Source organism: Delphinapterus leucas, chromosome 9, assembly GCF_059928025.1.
Source record: "Delphinapterus leucas isolate spDelLeu-1000000601 "Yukka" chromosome 9, BTC_Dleu_Yukka2, whole genome shotgun sequence".
In the NCBI taxonomy this organism is placed as follows: domain Eukaryota; kingdom Metazoa; phylum Chordata; class Mammalia; order Artiodactyla; family Monodontidae; genus Delphinapterus; species Delphinapterus leucas.
The window spans coordinates 14,548,065-14,570,202 of NC_143137.1; the positions used below are offsets into that span (position 1 = coordinate 14,548,065).

Consider the following 22,138-nt stretch of genomic DNA (forward strand, 5'->3'; position numbering starts at 1 on the left):
GCTGGGTTCAAAGAGTTGGGTTCAAATTCCAGCTCTGTGCTAACAAGTGACTTAACTTGTCTGAGCCCCAGATTTCTCCTTTGTTTAAGGCGGTAATCACCTGAAACTGGGTGTCATTGCCATATCTGTAAAATTTTACAAAGCCAGGCATAGATCATTTCTTCAAGAAAAATAATATATTAATAAATATGGAAGAGAGGAAAGTTAATGACCAAGATTTGGCAAATGTCGGTATCTATATTTTAAGTAACTTAAATTTAATTAAAATTTAAACATGCTTTAAGTAATGCAGACTAAAACTTCCCTATTACCTCAACAAATCTGTAGATGACTGTCGATTGACCCTCTTCCCTAAGAGTTCTCTCATGTTTTCTACGTTTTCCCTCAAGTTATCTTCTTTCAACTACCCAAATTCTTTTCAACTTTTATTTAGGAGTGGAAGTAGATACAAGGCAGGAAGTAATTTTTGATAGATTATTTACTTATAAAATAGTCATGGGAATTCCCTGATGGCCCAGTGGTTAGGACTCAGCACTTTCACTGCTGGGGCCCAGGTTCAATCCCTGGTCGGGGGAACTAAGATGCCACAAGCTGCGTGGAGCGGCCAAAAAAAAAAAAAGAGTCGCATCTTCTATTTATACATCAGTAACAAATACATTCCATAAAGTTATTTTCAGAAAACTGAATTTAGTTTTAAGTAGTTTAACTTTAACAAATGGAGCTATGTGCCACTTAATTTTATGTAGACGTAATGTCTCAGTATTTCCTGGAATATGAGAAGGCAAAAGAAAAAAAAAGAGTTATTAACCACACTCACTCCATTTCTAATTCTTTGAGGACTAAACTAAGAGACACAAGAAAAAAGCCAAAAGGCAAAGAAAAGAGAAGAAGAGATTGAAAAAGGCATTGTATGAAAATGACAATTCATTTGGAGCCAAATATATATCTTGCTCTTATACTTGAGAGCTGTAGTATACTCAATGTCCCCATTATACATAGTTTAGAATGATCTGATTCTATAAAATAAAAATTCTGGAGGAAAAAGGTCAGATAGAAATATAAAACTTAACCTTTTATTCATCAAAATAATTTTTAGTTTTCAGAAGACATGATCCAAGAAAGCAATTCTCATCCCCCAGGAACCAGCAAATGCACAGAGGTAGTGTCTATTGTCTGTCTACTTACTTGGGTTCTCTCCCAGCTAAGATCATCTGGAATATGCCTACACAGGCCCCCCTCTTGCCTTCCCAATATTCAGGGTTGGGATCCAGCCTCTCTAAGACATCAAATGCTTTGGCTGAATAGTAAAACTGGCCCATCTGAATAAAAGAAAGTACTGTGGTAATACTTGTAGTCAAAAGATCACACAGAATGAAACTAAATGTAAAGATACCATGAAACATAATTTCATAAAACAAGTGCATGGGTAATGACAACATTTGCAATTAGCAAATTAGATAAATTTCAATTCCTTATTAAAACAAGAAGGAAAATCACAGTTTGTGTACATGAGTTCAATTTAAACCCCCTTCCCTTCATTAAGTTTTCAACAATATAACATTTCTTCTACATATAGTCAAGTTACACTGTAATCAACATATTTGTCATTTCTTCTAATCATATTCTAATCTTGAGGATAAACTCTGATGACTGTGATTTGAACTGGTTATTTTTCAAGTTTCCTCCATACATTCTGTAGATGACTACTATCATTCATTTTACGCTAATATGATACTATTCAACCCAAGAGGATGGTCTTTCCCTTACCTTGTCCCTAAAGTCTCAGAATGCCCAGATGTACACTGACTCCTACTCTAAACAGCAAGTCTTTTAAACATTTAATTCATTTTGACAAACTTCTTTCCCAAATATACTACACATTTCCTTGGCCTTGTAGAGTATGCTGACTATCATTAAATTTTGATGAGGTTTCCTGATTGGCAATCATAAATGTATAGTGTTCACTGAAGTCTTCAAATTGCTTGGCAATCCTCCTTACTCAGTGCGGTTTCGTTACCTTTCCTTTCCTGTGAACTGTTCTTTTACACCTTTGCCAATTTCCTTAAGATCTCTACTGCATCTTAGCTTAGCTTTTTTCTATACTTCATAGGGAAGACACAACTCTCCTTCCTTCAGTTCAAATTATTCTTGTACCTTCATTACTCCTTCCCTCTTTTCTGCATCTCTCTCAGAAAAAAGTGTTCTTATTCCTTTTCAAGGTTAATCCTTCTTCCTATGTTCTCCTAAAAAAATTTTTTTTTGGTAAAGAAACACACCAAATGGTGTGGGAAACATACATGTACAGTTTAATGACTATAATGTCAATATAAGTGTAACTACCACCCAGGTCAAGAAATGAAACATTGACAGCAAAAGAGAAGCTCTGTGTGTCACGTCCACACTACAACCCTCTCTTTCCCTATTTTCGGTAACTAGTAGTCTGACTTTTATGGTCATCAGTTCTTTGACCTTCTTTATAGTTTTATCAGCTATGTAAACATCTTTAGACAATATAATTGAGTGTTGCCTCTTAGTATGTTAGCTATATGAAATAAAGCTGTAAATATTCTTTTGTGTCTTGTATATGTTTTTACAATTCATCTATATTGCTGGATAGAGCTCTAGTTGGTTCATTTTTTAAAGCCTTTTTATTTTAAAACAATTATAAATTTACAGGAAGTCACAAAGATAGTACAGAGTGGTCCCATGTCCCTTTCAACCAATTTCCCCCATTATAGCTTATACAACTATAGTACAATATCACAATATCAAACCCAGAAAACTGACATCACTACTATGTGTATGTACAGTTCTGTCATTTAATCAAATGTGTAGGTTCGTGTAACCACCACCCCTATCAAGATACAGATCTATTCCATCACCACAAAGCTGTACTCTCCTCCCAGCTGACCACCCCTAACCTCTGGCAATCACCAATTTTTTCTACATCTCTATAATTCTGTCATTTCAAGAATGTTATATATATGAAATCATACATCAGTTTTTTAAGATTGTGGTCTACGTTATTCTCATTGAATCTGCTTCCTAATCCAATCCTCTTCTGTACCTAGCAGTGTTTTCTCAGGCCTCTTGCAATTCTATCTAGTTGCAGATTTGACATTTTCCTTCCTTGGCATTTGATAAAATAGGAACAAGAAAAAGAGTAATAAAAAACACTTTCTTTTTCTCTCTCCTGGTTCTTTTCTTTTCCTTCTGTTCATCTTCATCCTCTGTCTCTTTCACTGACTCTTCTTTCTATTTCTATCCCTTAAATAGTGGTGTTCCATGTGGTTCCTCACCCCATTCACTGGTTCATCTCATTCTCTCCCATACTCCACTGCTACTACTGCTACTGCTACTGCTACTACCACCACGACCATTAACTACTGTTAACTTCTAAAGCTACATCTCTAGTCCGAGCCTCTCACATGAATACCTGAGCTCCAGGCTCAGCCTGATAATTTCACACATGTAATATCTCTACCTGGGAGCCCCAAACACAGATTTAATACATCTAAAATTGAACTAAATTCCTGTCTTTTATGTTTTATTTTCCTCTGCCTTCCCTAACTCACTTAATATCATTGCCATCCACCAAGTTCTATTAAACATTTTCAAGTTTCCTATGTTTTAAATCCTTTTCCACTGATGGTGATTCACTTTATAATGTAATGATTCACTTTGCAATGAGCTATTATTGATTAATTTGATGCTAGACTCTCTTTACCTGACGTTTTCCTGTCTTTTGGACAGGAAGAAATATTCCCAAAATAGGAGTTTCCAGAATTTGAGGCTAACTTTTTAAAAAGCTTTTAATGTATAGGATAAGGCCCCAAACTCCTCCCTCTTCCCTGGCTTTCCAACTCCCTACACACACACACACACACACACACACACACACACACAGAGTTCGTCCTTTATTAAATCTGACTGCTTTTTTATTCTCTTTTTCTGGTTCCTTTGTCTTTCCTGTCCACTATTTGCACCATGGTTTCCCCAAAGGTTTGGTTTGCAACTCTCTTACTCTTCTTACTTTACTCCCTTATCGGTAATCTCACTTTTTTCAGGGCTTCAATTACTACTGAAGTGGTGATGATTTCTCCAGATTTGTCTCTCGATGTCAGAGGACATCATTCTTGAGCTTCAGAACAAAACTTCCAATTACCAGATGAATATCTCTATCTGCATGGTACCTGAAGATTCATAGCCTTTAGAAATCTAAAACCTCCTCTCTAAACCACTATTTCATACACATTATTTCATATTTCATTTATATGTATACATGTTTTATGTACATATAAAACCCTGAAATGCTGCCTATCTCTGAGTTCAGTTCATTCATAAAAGGGATGACATTTCTGATATCACGATGCAAATCCTCTCACCTATAGCCATTTAATCTCTAGGACACTTTCCCCTAATATTTAGTCAATGAAGCAATGTGATACTGATCTTCACTTTCCCCTTAGGTCTCACTCAGACGCACCTTGTAGCAGTCATTAGCAATGAGCTGTAAGAGGCTAAAGGACTCGCCAGAGGTTTCCATCTTGAGATAAAGTTCCCAGGCTAGTCTTGGTTTCTTATTCATAATGTCTACAAAGAGAAACAAAGATTTATGCTTTTTAAATGTACAAGAAATACACTTCTGCATCTTGCTAGTCTATGGATTTGGTTCTACGTTACAAATATACAAAGTAATGGTAAGCAGCCCTTACATGGGAAAGCTTACACTGTCGGCATTAAGCTGGTTTCCCCATCAGAACTCTACCATACTTAAAATACTTGAGTTAGGCGTTACATAGTTATATCTTTTTAGATTGGGTTGACTTCCAGTAGTTCCTACTTTGCTCATCTGCTGAAAAGTCATCTATCATTCATTCAATCCCACTCATACAGTTCCAGCCGCGCTTAGAAATCTAATTGCTAAAATTTTCCCATGACTTCAAAAACTCAGTGAATATTTTAAAACCAAGTGGAAAAAAAAGGAGCAAGAGACAGACAGACAGACAGAGACGATAGGCTATATAGTACACACAAATTATGTTTTTGACATTTTATCGCTTTTCAGGCCTGCACCAAAGTGAAAAGGTAAAATTAGCATAACAATATCATTTAACAAAAAACAATGTAAACTCAGACTCTGGAAGCTTTAATAGGCTAAAGGAAGAACTTGGCATCTTTTAGGACTGTTTATGCTACGTCAATGTCATATGGTAGAACTAATCACAGGGTAAACACATATAACACATGTACGTGGCCATCCTTCCTAAGTAGCATTAACACACTTAATCTCAGAGTTTACTCATTCTACAAAACAAAATTAGAAAACACTCAATAAAAGCATCGCTCTATAACATTTAAAAGAAGACTCACAGCACCGAGCTAACCAACTGAGGAAAATGTAGTCATTTTTCATCTTCTCACTTTGGATTAAAAGGAAAATCTGTAAGAGGAGGAAAAAGGGAATAAACATGAAGATGCTTTTACAATAAAAATATCCATAGCAGCTTGCCTTAGATTAATGAGCATTATAAATGACCAAATTCTATACAGGCCACTGAGAAAAGTAAAGGACAATTTTTGTGCTGATTTTAAAACACTTCTCTCAGTTATTGATATCACAAGGTAACATGAGGTTGGTGAGGATATAGAAGATTTGAACAGAATAATTAACAACTGCACATGCTACTGGGCAATAAAGCAAGTCTCAACAGATTTTAAAGGACTGGTGTTATACAGACCACACTCTATGACCACAATACAATTCAGTTAGAAATCAAAATAAAATAACCTGGAAAGGATAACATACACACTTGAAAATCATGAAACATGTTTTAGAATAACTCATCGTCAAAGATAATAAAAAGATCATTTCTAAACATAATGGAAAGTAGAAAATACTTAGAATTTGAATAATTATGAGTTGAGTAATTTGTTGAATAATAACAAAATTAAATGAAATAACTCAATTGAATTATTTTGAATCATTCAGATAACCTATGGAGTTAGAAGTCAAGATAGTGGTTAGCCTTGTGGGAAAGAGATTGACTCAAAAAGGAGATGGGGGCATTCCCAGGGTTATGATAATACTCTATTTCATGATCTGGGTACTGACTATTTGGGTATGTTCACTTTAAAAATTCATCAAGCTGTGTACTTTGATTTGTATACTTTTCTCCATGTATGTTATGTTTTTATAAAATTTATCCAAAAAAGGAAAACATGAATGTGGTTATAAAATCTATATACCTATTTATATTGTACTTTTTAATATAACCTAAGAACAATAGAACTTTTAATAATCCTTTACCCTTAAACTTTTTATTTGAGAAAAAGATAACAATGTTTTTAGATAGAATTATTCAAACGCCTTCAAAAGCAGGTACCCACCTCTTCACCCTCGCTGGTATTGCCAGTTGCAGCTTTGGCTTGGGCATAATTAAAGTTAAAGATGTCATCATTATAGAAGTAACTCTGAAAAACATCCCAAGAACAGGTCACACTGAGCATTAACATATAAAATATGAAAACATCAGTCATACCAGGTAAACACAAAAATAATCTTAAGGAATTAGCTGATGCCACTACTACCACCACAGTAAAAGGGTGGTAGTAAAAGATACTCTAAAAGTATCTTATCTGTGACATACTATATACAGTATTTTGTATACAAAGTCATCTAGAAAATTCTACACTGACCTTAAACGAGTTGAGGTAAATCAAGACATCATCAAATTGCTTAAGCAGGAAGAAACAGGAAGCCATGCACTGCCTCCCTGGTATTGTATCTGAAATGGAATGGGAAAAGAAACCAGGTGTATTCATGAAACTAAAAGTTCTCTTTAGGGACTTCCCTGGTGGCGCAGTAGTTAAGAATCCGTGTGCCAATGCAGGGGACACGGGTTCGAGCCCTGGTCCGGGAAGATCCCACATGCCGTGGAGCAACCCATGCGCCACAACTACTGAGCCCGTGCTCTAGAGCTCATGCTCCACAATGAGAGAAGCCACTGTAATGAGAAGCCCGCGCACCAGAACAAAGAGCAGCCCCCGCTCGCTGCAACTAGAAAGGCTGTGCGCAGCAACAGAGACCCAACGCAGCCAAAAATTAATTAATTAATCAAAAATAATAGTTTAACAATATTAAAAAAAAAACAGTTCTCTGGGCTTCCCTGGTGGCGCAGTGGTTGAGAGTCCGCCTGCCGATGCAGGGGACACGGGTTCGTGCCCCGGTCCGGGAAGATCCCACATGCCGCGGAGCGGCTGGGCCCGTGACCCATAGCCGCTGGGCCTGCGCGTCCGGAGCCTGTGCTCCGCAACGGGAGAGGCCACAGCAGTGAGAGGCCCACGTACCGCAAAAAAAAAAAAGTTCTCGTTAGCTGAACTTTGAGTTATTTTATAATTTAGAGACAGGAATGTATTCCAAGACATCTTTCTAGATTCTGAAATTACAGATTCTGTTCAGTGGACAAAACCTCAGCATAATGGAGGTCACAGTACTCAAGAATGACGGATAATCTCTCTTGCGGCTAACAGAGTCCCACATGAGCACATGTCCTACAGGCTAGAGTTTTCCCCAGATCTTTTCCAGGGCTTTGATTCTCTCACCCAACTCCAACACCTGCACACTCAACTAATGTGACTTAGTATCCATCATTACTCACCTAAGACAACCCAACACTTCTGGTCTCAAATGGAGAAATACTTTGCCATGGAGCCATCTGATCCTGATCCTGACCAACATTTTGTCCGATAACAGATGCGTATTTGAAGTGGCAGAGGATTAGGACAACGCCTGGCCCTCACCACTGCCACTCCCAATCCTCCTTCCTCTGCTCAAGATTTTTCCCCCAAAACACTTAGCACAGATATACTATATAATCTATTTTTAAAAAATATTTATTTATTTATTTGGCTGTGCGTGGTCTTAGTTGCAGCATGCAGGCTCTTTTAGTTGCGGCATGCGGGATCTAGTTCCCTGACCAGGGATCCAACCCGGGCCCCCTGCATTGGGAGCGTGGAGTCTTAACCACTGGACCACCAGGGAAGTCCCCTATAATCTACTTATTATGTTTATAGTCTGTTCTCTCTAGACTGTACACTGCACAAGCATAGGGGGATTGGTTTGTTTTGTTTACTACTGTATCCCCAACACCACAATACACTTTTGTTGTACAAATGAATTGAAATGGGGAAAGAAAATATTATCCAACAAATAGTTTTGGTGAAACATTTGAAAGCAAATGAATATCCAGGGTTGATTAGAATATTTAACAATCAGTGCAGCATGAACACTGTTCAGCAGAATAGATGCCAGCCATGGACAACTGGTACAGACAGCCATACTGGTTCGCACTGGTTAACTATCAGCCCTTCTCAGATCCCTTTCTCAAATCTTACACTAAATCTTCAGTGATGAGATTGATAGTTTAATAATAAAAATGAAGCCACAAAACTACTGGTGGGAAATATAGGTGAATATTATATAACTTCAGGGATAAAAAAGTATTTTCTAAGCTTGACACCCATGTAAGAAATCATTATAGAAAAGATAAATAAGATATATTTTTATATGGAAAAAAAATACCATAGGCAAAGTTAAAAGCAAATGACCTACTGGAAAAATATCTACAGCATGACAAAAGTTTTATACATAAAGAGCTCTTGAGAAATCAATAAAAGTTAACATTTCAAATAAAAAACAGAATCAAATTTTTAAATCCCTTATGAACTAGAGAATATACTTATTCTCCTCTATTTATACATCCTCTCCTCCCACTTTAGCTGAGATGTTAAGAAGGGCTAATTCAATATTCTCTCCTGTGTCTGAGTTTCTACTTTATAATGGGAAGCCTAACAGATATATCCCTGGACAGAGAATCAAACTTCACCAGTCAGTATATGACCAACTCCAGTTATAAATCATGCTCACAAGTACAGATTCAGACATACCACATTCACTAGCTGATCCTCCCACCAACTGGAAGAACTGCTGGGCAATTTTCATATGATCCTTCTGAAAAACAAAGCAGAGCTGATACAGAAGAATAAGCTGAAAATACATTATTTGTATTACTTTGTGGTTTTAACATATTTGTCAGGATTTAACATATAGTCTTGTTTTAAATCCTCCCCAAATCAATAGTACTAATTCTTATTAGCATAAGCAACTAGAAAATGATAATATGCAACTGAATTAAATTAGGGTCAGATAGAAAAGAAGAAAAAAATCCAATCCCCAAATTCTATCTTAAAAGTATCTTCATTGGGCTTCCCTGGTGGCGCAGTGGTTGAGAGTCCGCCTGCCGATGCAGGGGACACAGGTTTGTGCCCCTGTCCGCGAGGATCCCACATGCCGCGGAGCGGCTGGGCCCGTGAGCCATGGCCGCTGAGCCTGCGCATCCGGAGCCTGTGCTCCGCAACGGGAAAGGCCACAACAGTGAGAGGCCCGTGTAACACAAAAAACAAACAACAACAACAAGTATCTTCATTAAATGAACTCATTCATTCATTTAACAAATATTTATTGCTCTTTTATCATATATCAGACCTTGTGGTAGGGGCTATGGCTATAACAAGGAGTATTTATTAAATAAAATCATTAATTTATTCAATAGCTTTTTTTTTTTTTTTGCGGTACGCGGGCCTCTCACTGTCGTGGCCTCTCCCTTTGTGGAGCACAGGCTCCGGACGCGCAGGCTCAGCGGCCATGGCTCACGGGCCTAGCCGCTCTGTGGCATGTGGGATCTTCCTGGACCGGGGCACGAACCCGTGTCCCCTAAATCGGCAGGCGGACTCTCAACCACTGCACCACCAGGGAAGCCCTCAATAGCTATTTATTGCCTATCTACTACATGAGGCACTTTGGAGTGAGCTGGAGATAAAAAGATTTATTTATATTACACTTTGTTCCAAAAAGAACTTACTATGCCGTATTCAGAGGAATAAAAGCTTAATTTTAGTCAGCATTTTGGTACTTATAAAAAGCTTTTCCAGAGAAACAATTATTCCCATTTTACAAATGTCAAAATTAAAGCTCAGAGGTATGCAAGGTTAAAAAAAAGTCAGTGAAGGGACTTCCCTGGTAGTGCAGTGGTTAAGAATCCATCTGCCAATGCAGGGAACATGGGTTCGATCCCTGGTCTGGGAAGGGATCCGCAGAACAGCTGAGCCTGTGCACCACAACTACTGAGCCTGTGCTCTAGAGCCTGCACACCGCAACTACTCAGCCTGTGAGCTGTAACTACTCAGCCTGCGAGCTGCAACTACTGAGCCCATGCACCACAACTACTGAAGCCCGCCCACCTAGAGCCTGCGCTCTGCAACAAGTCACCGCAATGAGAAGCCCGCACACGCTACAAAGAGTAGTCCCCACTCGCTGCAACTAGAGAAAGCCCGCACACAGCAGCAAAGACCCAACACAGCCAAACAAATAAAAATTTTAAAAGTCAGTGAAAATAAGAATGAATTTTTGCAATGATTTGCTCTTGTTATTATATATACACACTGTTTAACAATTGGGCTTTTTTTTTTTTTTTTAACCAAAGCAGCAATTCTTAGGGTAGTAGCTTTCTTTTTTTTCTTTATTTTTAAATTTCATTTTATTTTGTTTTATTTTTTTGGCCACGCTGTGTGGCTTGCAGGACCTTAGTTCCCCAACCAGGGCTTGAACCCAGGTCTCTGGCAGTAAGAGCGCCAAGTCCTAACCACTGGACCACCAGGGAATTCCCCCTTTTTTGTCTTTAAATAACACAGAATTCTTTTCACAATGGAATCTGGACTGGGGGATATGGAGAAATAAAAGGAACTGCAAAAGAGCCTATTTGTAAGCTTATTGCTGTTGAAATTTGATGTTCATTTTGATCTTTTCCACACACATAACTTTGCAAGCTACAGATTACCAGTGATTTTATACTCACCGAACCCATTTCCTGGCCAAGGGCTGCATTGACCACTCCTTTGAGGATATACTCCTGGACACATGGAATATCACTAATTAATTTAAAAGGAATGTGGAACTATGAGATATCTTTCAAATAGATCATTTGCATCAATTTAATGCTTTATTTATATTATCAAAAGTTACCCAAAGTCACTTTTCTATGTTCTATCCCTGGTTTGAATGAAAGAATTAGCAGACTTTCATTTGTTTCCCAGGAAAGTATTCATATAACAGAATTCATCATATTTGTAAATTCTCAACCTTAAGCAGAAAAACTCAGTGGATACTCACAGGAGTTAAGTTTTATTTTTATTTCAATTCAGTGGAAAAAATTAACAATAAAATGTTTATGTAATAATTTTTACATCTTATCAGTCACTGCCATTCTCTGTGATGACATCATATATATATTATCAATATTCTTCCCTTTCCAATGATATAATAACCTTCCTTTGTTAGTGATCCCTTACCTCAAAAAGAAAAAGTATCCTCTGATTCTCCTTTGTAAGGTATTCTTGCTTTTGGAGTCCTGAGGCCTCACCTGTATCCCCTTCAGACTTGGTTCTGTTCTTTAATAGATACTCTCCTTAGCTTTATCAATTTTTATGTGGGTACTATTTTTATTTAAGAGGGCTCATAAAAAGAACAGAACAAAAGATGCTGAAGCCTTTAATACACTGGAGAAATATATCTGTTTATATCTAGAAACAGTTTTCAGTCAGTCTTTCACTCAGTGAGTGGGATGCCTACTACGTGCTTAATATACATAGTGTTGGAGATACAATACAGACACAATCCCTGACTGCAAGGAGCTAACAACCTAGCCGGGGACAAAGACATAGTACAGACAATCATACTGCTGACATAAGTTTCTATATCTAGTTTCATCAGAATTCTAGATTTCAGTATTTTCAAACATCAATCCTTTTGAGGAGATGACCACATATACGGGAGTTTACAAATATCAAAAAGCCCAGGATATTCATTCTCATCTCAAAAGTCTCACATAACATTCCTAGATCAATATATACGATCTTTCCTGAGATTCTACAAGCAAGAATCTTCTCTAAGACGCCTTCTGAAATTCCACTTTCAACAGAACTTGGTTAGTAAAAATGCAACACATTCACAATTACCTGAGGAGTAGTAGGTTCCAGATCCTTAATTAAGTTATAAGCTTCTTGTACATCATCTGAAATATAAGAAATAAGTAGCTATACTAATCTGTATCCTAGCAAACTCTTCTGAAACAGTCTCCCAAACGATAAGATCCTTCAAACATTCATGGGAAGTATGATTTGTTTTTTTTGTCTCTTAACTCTCCATCAAGTTCAATGTTGAGTAGTAGATAACCAAGTATCTGTAGGAAACCCATATTAAGCCATGGAGCACCTAAAAGTTCAAGCTAAAAATAAGCAATGGGGAAGTATATGCCAATGGCATTGTAATTATATAAGGAAAACAACCATTTTTTTAAAAGATATATAAAGTATGTAGGAGTGAAATGACATGAAGTCTGGGATTCGCTTTAAAATATTTCAGCAACAAAAACGGGAGAGGGAGGACAAATGAAGAAAGACTGGCAATATCTAGAAGGCTGTTGAATCTGGGATGCATATTTGGGTGTTCATTTTGGATGTCCATACTATTAACTTGTTTTGTCTATGTTTGAAAATTTTTAGAATAAAAATTAATTTATAAAATATATAAAGTGTTTCTTTAATTCTCATCCAAAAGCATATTTCTTTGTGCTTATATATCAAATTAGAGAGAACCATTTGCAAGTTCATGTTCTTATGCTAATAAACACTTACATTTTCCTCGATGAGGAATATGTTGTCTGGTTGGTTTCTACCATGCACCTAAAAAGGCCCACACTGTTAGTCCGAGGTCCATGACAGAGTGCCAGCACCACTGCATGGTAACTCCTACCCTGTACTCACAACTGTTAGATAAAAGACTGCTTTAGGCGTGTGTCTAACAATTTCATCCTTACTTAGGGGAAACAAATACCACGTTCTCTTTGCATCATACTATTTCTCATGAGAAGCTGGGGGTACAAATAAACAGAAAGGCAGACAATTAGAGCAAATAGAAAACAATTAATGATGAAAAAGAAAAGACTCAAGAAAATGTACATTACACATAGGGGAACACAAGAAAAAGAAGAAACAAGGGAGGGGAAGGAAAAAAAACAGAAAAACTGAAACAGAATGAATAGAGAACAAAGGGCAGAAAAATAAGAGGAAAAGAAAAGAACAAAATGAGTGAGAGATTGGAAGCAACAGAAGAGGAAAGAGAGAATAAAGAGAAAAGGCACAACAAATAAATACCAATAAATTTGTTCTGTCCTACGAGCCTGCTGCAAACATATTTTTGGAAGTATTATGAATTGATTTTAAAGATTAAGCAAGTAGTTCAGTTAGAGATTAAATGTTCTAAAATATCTTAAATAGGCAAGACCAAGACACAGTTTTCTTACCTTGACGAAGGTAGTAAATCACTAAGTTTAGCCTAGCTTCAGGAATGACGTCAACCAGGGGAGGCAAAACCTGCAAAGCCCCTTCACCTCCTCGGAAAACAACCTAAAGACAGAGAAACTCTGCGTTATGGTAAAAACTATGAGTTCACTTATTGGTAGAAATGTGTAAGCAGCTGACACAACAGTTATTCTTTGAAAGGATGAATATATTTTTGAAGCCCTCTCTATAAACACATGACCTTGACCTAATTAAAACCATCCTAAATCATAAGAAATAGAATAAAGGCATAACCTTATTGCATACATTTCCTTCTCTCCTCGTAAGAACTGTAGAAAACTCTTAAAGTACCCAATAATTAATGAAACTTTTTTTCTAGACAGATATTCTCTACCAAAAACTCCATGAAGGAATTTATATACTCTTTCAGAGACTGTTGCCTCACCTCTAAATGGCATTAGTAATGTCTACCTTTCAGGGTTATCATGAGGATTAAATGAGTTAAAGTCGGCTAAATGTGTGGCACATAGTAGGTAATATTTCATTTAGTTTTTCAGTAAATATTCATTAGCACTTACTATATGCTTGGTATTGTAATAGCAGGGCTACATCAGGAACAAGTCACTCCCCTGTCACTATATAGGCTATACTCAGGTGGGGAGAGACCTTCAAAGAGCAAACTTAAGTATGTTGTCGTATGATAATAAATGCTACAGAGAATAGCTAAAACAAAAGCACCATTCATGAAAGGACAGTTTTGCATACTGTTCTGTACTCAGAGCCTAGCACAGTACCTGGCACACAGTTATTTCACAAATAAATATACAGAAATCAAGGCAATCAGGCATAAACTACCTAATCTCTTTTTTCTACATCAAAGTATCCATATGGTCACCTTATTTGCTTCCTCCTTGTCTGAGATACTCCCTTCTCTTGCCAAGATTAATTCCTACATCTATCTTCTTTGATGTCATAACTTCTGACTCCATCTAGATCTTGTTTCTGCATTAATCAATCATTCTATTTCATTAATCCTGGTCCCATTTCTCAACTTCAAACATGCACAAAGGTTTCTGCTCTCTTGAAAAATCTTCCACTTGGTGCCACTGTTCCCTCTGGATAGCACCTTATTTTTCTCCTTTCTTTCAACGCCACACTTTAAAAGTATGTAGTTCCCTGCTTCAACTTTCTTCTCATCCTCTCACTCCTTAAGTTCCCAGAAAACTTGCTTCTGCTCTCTGCACACTAGTAAACTCACTCTACAAGTCACAAATTAACCCCTTTGGCCAAATTCAATGGACTATTCTGTCCTCTTGCTCCACGACATACCTGCAGTTTTGACACTGATGGAATAGCATGACAACAATAGCACTGTCTACTATATGCTTACTATATGCTGCATACTGCTTGAGGTACCTTATATACATTACCTCATTTCATCTTCACAAGGGAATAAGGTAGGTACTGTAATTTCCCCTATTCTACATATGAGAACATGGAGACTCATCAATGTTTTGTGACTTACCCAATGTTACAAAGCTAGTACATGGTATAACTTGATTTTGACCTCAGATCTGACTCCAAAAGTAGATGTTAATAACAACAATTTATATTGCTTAATATTTTTCAGGTTTTGTTTTAGACATTAAGGTAATCTGTATTCATTGGAAAAAACTTACATATACTATTAACAACAGGAAAAAGGAAAATTTCCATTTTTTCACTTTTCTCTTTAATCCCACCCTCCAAGAATAATTCCTATTGCTAGCTAATATGCATCTCCCAGTTATACATACATATAACAGTTCTTTATTCTGGCTGTATATTATGTCCACTTGGGAAACTTTTAAGAAAAGTACTCATGGCCGAACCCTAGCCAACCATTCAGTAAAAATCTCACCCATCATTATTTTAAAAAATCTCCCAGGTGATTAAAATGTGTACCTGTAATGACATTACAGTTAGAAGCAACCTAAGTGTCCATCAACAGATGAATGGGCAAAGAAGATGTGGTCTATATATACAATGGAATATTACTCAGCCATAAAAAAGAATGAAACTTTGCCATTTGCAGCAACATAGATGGACTTGGGAGGCATTACGCTAAGTGAAATAAGTCAGACAAAGAAAGACAAATACTGTATGATAACACCTATATGTGGAATCTAAAAAATGCAGCACACTAGTGAATATAACAAAAAAGAAGCAGACTCACAGATATTGAGAACAAACTAGTGGTTACCAGTGGAGGGTGGGGCAATATAGGGGTGGAGAATGGGAGGTACAAACTACTGGGTGTAAGATAGGATACAAAGATGTATTTGTACAATGCAGAGAACACAGCCAACATTTTGTAATAATTGTAAATGGAGTGTAACCTTTAAAAATTGTATAAAAATCAGAAAAAATATTTAAAAATGACATTACTGTTGACCCTTGAACAATGGTGGAGTGGGTGGTTTAGAGGCACTGACCATCCACACACTTGAAAATCCGAGTATGATTTATAGTCAGCCACCCACATCCATGGTTCCTCCACATCCGAGGATTCAACCAACCTCAGACCGTGCAGTATTTACAACTGAAAAAATTCTGTGTATAAGTGGACTCATGCAGTTCAAACCCGTGTTGTAGAAGGGTCAACTGTACATTATCTAGGTGCTTTTTCTCGCCTGCCCTTTCTTGAGATATTTTCTTATCTTCCTTCTTCCAGCCACTTAAATACAAATGCTCTCCTGGAGCCATATTTTTCTCTGTTTTTAACCCTTTCTTCAACTATCACTACTCTTAAGAAAACTCCTAAGCCTGTTCTCTGGTCTTAATCTCTTTCCAAGTTTAATTTCCAGACTACTACCTCTAACACATCACTTTCCACAAAAATTAATCTGTCTTTAATTTATAAACTAGACTAGAAGTGAAAAGATTAGAGGCAGAAGCTTATAATAAAAAATAACCACAGAAAACGCTATCTGTGATGGAGGCCTGAATTAGAGGAGGAATGAAATGAATATAAGACAATACCAACAAAGAATTAATAGGATTAAGTGACTGAGTAGCTATCAGAGATAAAGGGGAAGAGAAGTCTAAAACAACTACAGTTTTCAGCATTCATACTTAGAGACTTGGTGCCAAAGAAGGTACAGAGAAAAAAGAAGGAAAAGTAGTAGTCATTATTATTGCCATTTTCAGATGAGGAATCTGAAACTCAACAATATTAAATAATTTTCTCAATGTCCCAGGTGCCTGAGTTGAATGCAGCTGCTTTGCACCCACTCTACTGCATAGTCAATGGAATCAAACTTGAAACTTCATCTGAATGTTTTTTTTTTTTTTTAGCAATGGCCATCATAATCCAGCCCTAAACCTAACCCCCTTTTTACTTTTTCACTAAGTAAAACTTTAATTTTTCACTGTGCCCCAGTACAAACTTTCTGTTCTAGTAAATTCAAACTGCTCACAACCTATCACATATGTCTTCTTCGCTCATTCATCCATGTCCCTGCCACAAATGAACCCTATAAATCCCATCCATCTTCCAAAGACCAGCTCGTTTTACTTTCAGCAGAATATCCTTCCCATTTATTATAACCCAAAGGGATATGTTCCTTTGTCTTTGCCAACAAAATGAACACGTGGATCTCACTGCCTTACACTTCTTTCTAAATGTTAAGTATGTATTACTGCCCTCCCAATAAGGATTTGCTTGAGGAAAGAACCTGATATCTTAAACTCATTCTCTCTCCTCCACAGCAAGAAAGAGTTTACTTAAAGTAGAGAAATACTTGTTGAGATAACTCCCTTCATTCATCTTTCTAACCACTGTGATGTACCAAAATAGGGTAGGCCTCAAGTCAGTCAAGACTGCAAACTATTATTCACCAGATTGTGCCTGATGAGCTCTTTAGCAAATTCAAAGGAAGAAGAAGCGTTGTCCATCAAGCTTTTGAGTTCTGCCTGAAATTAAAAAAGGAAAGCCTTATGAAAATGAGAACTGTATAGTTCTTATATCACATATAAAATGTTACAACATTTTATGGTTTACAAAGAATTTAACATGCTGTTCCATTAGTTCTGCAGGACTCTAAGAAATGATCAATGTAATTATTATTATCCTCATTTTACAGATGAGAACACTGAGGCTTATAAACATTAAGTGATTGAACCTTACACTAATCAGCAAGTCTGAAACTGGTGAACCCAAGTTTGTCGACTCCTAGAGTTAGTCTTTTCTTTCAGGTGACAAACTTTTAACAACTAAGGTTGATTCTTATATCTGACCATTCCACCTACGTCCTGAATTTTCATACTATCTCCTTCCTGCTGAATTGGCCTTAATTTACATGATGCAATTAACATAACTTCTCCCCTCTATGTTATTATTTATTAGACCTATCAGATCTCTTCTGTATTGTCGTGCACCCTTAACTTCCCTTAGAAGAAACGGTCAGCCATTTCCACAGTGTCTTCACTAATGTCCCAGACTCACTTATCCCCTTCCTCAGCTTTCTGCTATTCCCATCTTGCCACTCTTTAATTTTTTTTTTTTTTTTCTGTACGCGGGCCTCTCACTGTTGTGGCCTCCCCCGCTGCGGAGCACAGGCTCCGGACGCACAGGCTCAGCGGCCATGGCTCACGGGTCCAGCCGCTCCGCGGCATGTGGGATCTTCCCAGACCGGGGCACGAACCCGTGTCCCCTGCATCGGCAGGCGGACTCTCAACCACTGCGCCACCAGGGAAGCCCCGCCACTCTATAATTTTGATTAAACCTCCTCACCTCCTTTTTCTACTTCCATCAGTGGGTACCTAAGCTTTTCCGGATAAAATAATTAAATCCTTGATTATTCTCACTAAGCACTACAAACTTTTTCTACCTGATGTCACATAGGAATGCACACCTATTCAGCAATCCATTTACTAATCTCCTCTCTTGTCCACAGCAGTAATTCCAAAGCCTTGGGTCAGGGGTCCCCAACCTTTTTGGCACTGGGGACCAGTTTCGTGGAAGACAATTTTTCCACAGATGGTGGGGGGGGGCAGGGGGATGGTTCAGGCAGTAATGGGAGCAATGGGGAGCGCAGATGAAACTTCGCTCGCTTGCCTTCCACTCACGTCCTGCTGTGCGGCCCGGTTCCTAGCAGGCAGCGGACCAATACCGGACTGTGGCCTGGGGCTTGGGGACCCCTGCCTTGGGTAATATTAGGCTAGTTCAGCAGTTTTCAAGCTTTTGGATCTCAAGATCTTTTTTAAGTCTTAAAAATTATTAAGGATCCCAAAGAGTTTTTGTTTATGTGGGTTATAGCCATTCATATTTATTGTATTAGAAATTAAAACAGAAATTTTAAGTAATCAATTAATCAAAAGTAGTAATAAACCCACTACACATTAACACAAATAACATATTTTTCACTAAAAAAACTGTATTTACCAAAACAAAAATTTAGTGAGAAGAGTGCTGTTTTATATTTTTGCAAATCTCTTTAATGTCTGGCTTAACAGATGACAGCTGGATTGACATATCTGTATCTGCAATCAATCTATTTTGAAATCATGTTGTCCCTGGAAAACTTCACTGCACACTTGAGTGAATGAAAGTGAAAAAACAAAATCTTTCAGTATTATGATAGCTTTGATCTCAGGCAGGGCCAGCCAGGAATAAAGGTGAGGCAAGTGAGCTGCCTAGGGCGCAAAATTTAAAGCAGCACTCACTGCACATGAAAAGATGTTCGACTTCATTAGTTATCAGGGAAATACAAATCAAAATTACAATGAGCTTCAACTTCACATCCACTGGGATAGCTAGAATAAAAAAGTCAGATAACAACAACTGTTGGCAAGGATGTAGAAAAATTGAAACTCTTATACATTGCTAGTGGGAATGTAAACTGGTGCAGCCACTCTGGAAAACAGTATGACCCAACAATTCCACTCCTCGGTATATACCCAAGAGAAATGAAAACATGTTCAAAACATGTCCAAAAACATGTATACAAATGTTTACAGCAGCATTATTCATGATAGGAAGAAGGTAGAAACAATCCAAATAACCATCCCCTGACAACTGGAAAAATAAAATGTGGTCTATCCATACAATGGAATATTATTTGGTCATAAAAATGAATGAAGTACTAAAACATGCTATAACATGATGAACTTCATAAACATTATGGTAAAGTAAAAGAAGCCAGTCATAAAAGGTCACATATTGTATGATTCCTTTTACAGGAAATATCCCAAACAGGCAAATCCATAGAGACAGAAAGTAGATTAAGTAGTTGCTTAGGGCTTGGTGAATGGGGGTTGATAGCTATAGGGTATGGAGTTTCTTTTTGAGGTAATGGAAATGTTCTAAAATTGACTGTGGTGGGAATTCCCTGGTGGTCCGGTGGATAGGACTCCGTGATTTCACTGCCGAGGCCGAGGGTTCGATCCCCCATCAGGGAACTAAGATCCTGCAAGTCTCATGGCACAGCCAAAAATAGAGGAAAAAAAAAAAAAGAAGTGCTTAAAAATAAATAAATAAAATTGTCCATGATGAAGATTGCACATAGTGGTGAATATACTAAAAACCACCGAATTGTATACTTTAAAGGGGTGAACTGTATGGTATGTTACATATATCTCAATAAAGCTGTTAAAACATAAAATTATAAATAGAAGATGTAGGTCATCTTATAATATGTTAGAGTGAAAATGACCTTTCTAAAAGCACGACAACTTGATAGAAATCATGTAAGAAATATTCCTCATGAAACATCAATACGTGATTTTACGTTCAAATTTTCTGTGTCCTATATCAGGGTTTTGTCTTTTCAATCTAATTCATCAATCTTTGTCTTTAATTGAGAAATCAAACCTTTTAAATGTAATTACAGATAAGCTGGATTTGAAAAAGGCAAAACAATAGGTGTTTAGAAGCCTATAAATGTGACTGTGTTCCAGCCTATGAAATCTTCGATAATTGCTCAGTTCACTGAGAGTTTACAATGTATATGAAGGTAAGGACTTTGCAGACATCACAGAAACCTACAATAATGCAGTACTATTAGTTTGCATATTTTGCAGATAATGCTTAAGGAGGTTAAGTAGTGCACTGAAAGCCACACAGCTAGTAAGCTAGGATTGGAATACGGTCCATCTGATTTCAAAGCTCCTGCTCTTAATCACTACCGAAGCCCTCCCAGTTTGGGGGGATAAAATTTCTTTATCCTCTGAAACCAGTGTTCTTCTTCCTTTTACCAGCATCCTATATTCACTGCTTCTATTTCTTCATCATCTACTTGTCATTCCTCTGCCATATCCTTGAGGACAATTCTCAATCCAAGTGATTACTCATTCACTCTTTATCTCCTTGCCACCTAGCTTCAACACCCAATAATAATGATGCCCTAATCAGAGTAGGAAACCCCAGTTAGGAAATCCAATGGCTTTTTCTCAATCTGCATCTTTATTGACCTCTTTTGAACCTCCTCCTTCTTCTAATGTGATTCACCCTTAATTTGTTAGTCATATTTTAAATTTCTCATTCAACCATTACTTAGTTGGCATCAACTTTGTGTGTGCATTGTGACAGGTCCTGGGATACAAATGTCAAAGGTCAGTCTCAACCCTCAATGAGCTTGTCTAGATTAAAGATAATTAAAGCAGGTTAATGAGGCCTTGCTCAGGTAGGATCCGCCACCATCTGGACCCTAAGGGCCCCAGTGCAGCTCAGGGCCATCGCTCTGTGCTGGCCCATGGCCATTGGCCTCAACAAAGGCCACAAGGTGACTAATAACGTGAGCAAGCCGAGGCCTAGCCACCGCCACGGGCGCCTCACCAAGTATACCAAGTACGTGCGAGACATGATATGCAGCTTTGCCCCTTAAGAATGGCGGGCCACGGAGCTGCTCAAGGTCTCCAAGGACACACGGGCCCTCAAGTTCATCAAGAAAAGGGTGGGGACACACTTCCATGCCAAAAGGAAGAGACAGGAGCTGAGTAATGTCCTGGCAGCCAGGAGGAAAGCAGCAGCCAAGAAGGACGGAGCTCCCTCCCTTCAGTGCGTAATAAAACCTCTTCAGAAGAAAAAAAAAAGAAAATTAGGCAACTACCAAATAATAAGTATGATTTTATATATAGATATAAAATCATACATAATAGCCATATTATTACCAATTATTTGTTGGTAAGATATAATAACCATATTATTTGATTACATTTAAATAATCATGCTTACTACTTGGTAGCTATATTATTACGTATATATATAAATTAAGAGCAAGAGGAATGTACACCTAAGTTTGCAGTAAATTTTAGTGGTTAAGTCTCTGGGCTTTAGAGTCAGGGTTTGAGACCTGAATTTCTCACTTGTTAGTTGTATAACCTTGGGTAAATTGTTCAAAGTACTTTAAGAATTGAGTGAGGGCTTCCCTGGTGGCGCAGTGGTTCAGAGTTCGCCTGCCAATGCAGGGGACACGGGTTCGTGCCCCAGTCAGGAAGGATCCCACATGCCGCGGAGCGGCTGGGCCCGTGAGCCATGGCTGCTGAGCCTGCGCGTCCACAGCCTGTGCTCCACAACGGGAGAGGCCACAACAGTGAGAGGCCCGCGTACCGCAAAAAAAAAAAAAAGAATTGAGTGAATCATTACAGATTATTTCATGTTTACTATAGAAGATCAGAATGCTTTGGTGTCTGGGGAGATAATGACCTATACAATATAGAGCCCATTATAAAAATTACT

General features: G+C 37.8%; 1 protein-coding gene and 1 pseudogene across 2 annotated transcripts in view; one reads left to right on the forward strand and one right to left on the reverse strand.

Annotated features, from left to right (window-relative positions):
* Positions 1–22,138, reverse strand: part of IFT56 (intraflagellar transport 56) — a 37,370-nt gene that overhangs the window by 3,866 nt on the left and 11,366 nt on the right. For both annotated transcript variants that reach the window (XM_022580105.2, XM_089917347.1), the window contains 10 exons: positions 17,299–17,373; positions 13,422–13,524; positions 12,076–12,131; positions 10,917–10,970; positions 8,950–9,013; positions 6,700–6,788; positions 6,391–6,474; positions 5,374–5,443; positions 4,487–4,593; positions 1,186–1,319 (listed from right to left, as the gene is read on the reverse strand). In XM_022580105.2, coding sequence (XP_022435813.1) covers positions 1,186–1,319; positions 4,487–4,593; positions 5,374–5,443; positions 6,391–6,474; positions 6,700–6,788; positions 8,950–9,013; positions 10,917–10,970; positions 12,076–12,131; positions 13,422–13,524; positions 17,299–17,373 — 836 coding nt within the window. The remainder of the gene's footprint in view (positions 1–1,185; positions 1,320–4,486; positions 4,594–5,373; positions 5,444–6,390; positions 6,475–6,699; positions 6,789–8,949; positions 9,014–10,916; positions 10,971–12,075; positions 12,132–13,421; positions 13,525–17,298; positions 17,374–22,138) is intronic.
* Positions 21,080–21,684, forward strand: LOC111182588 (large ribosomal subunit protein eL36 pseudogene; annotated as a pseudogene).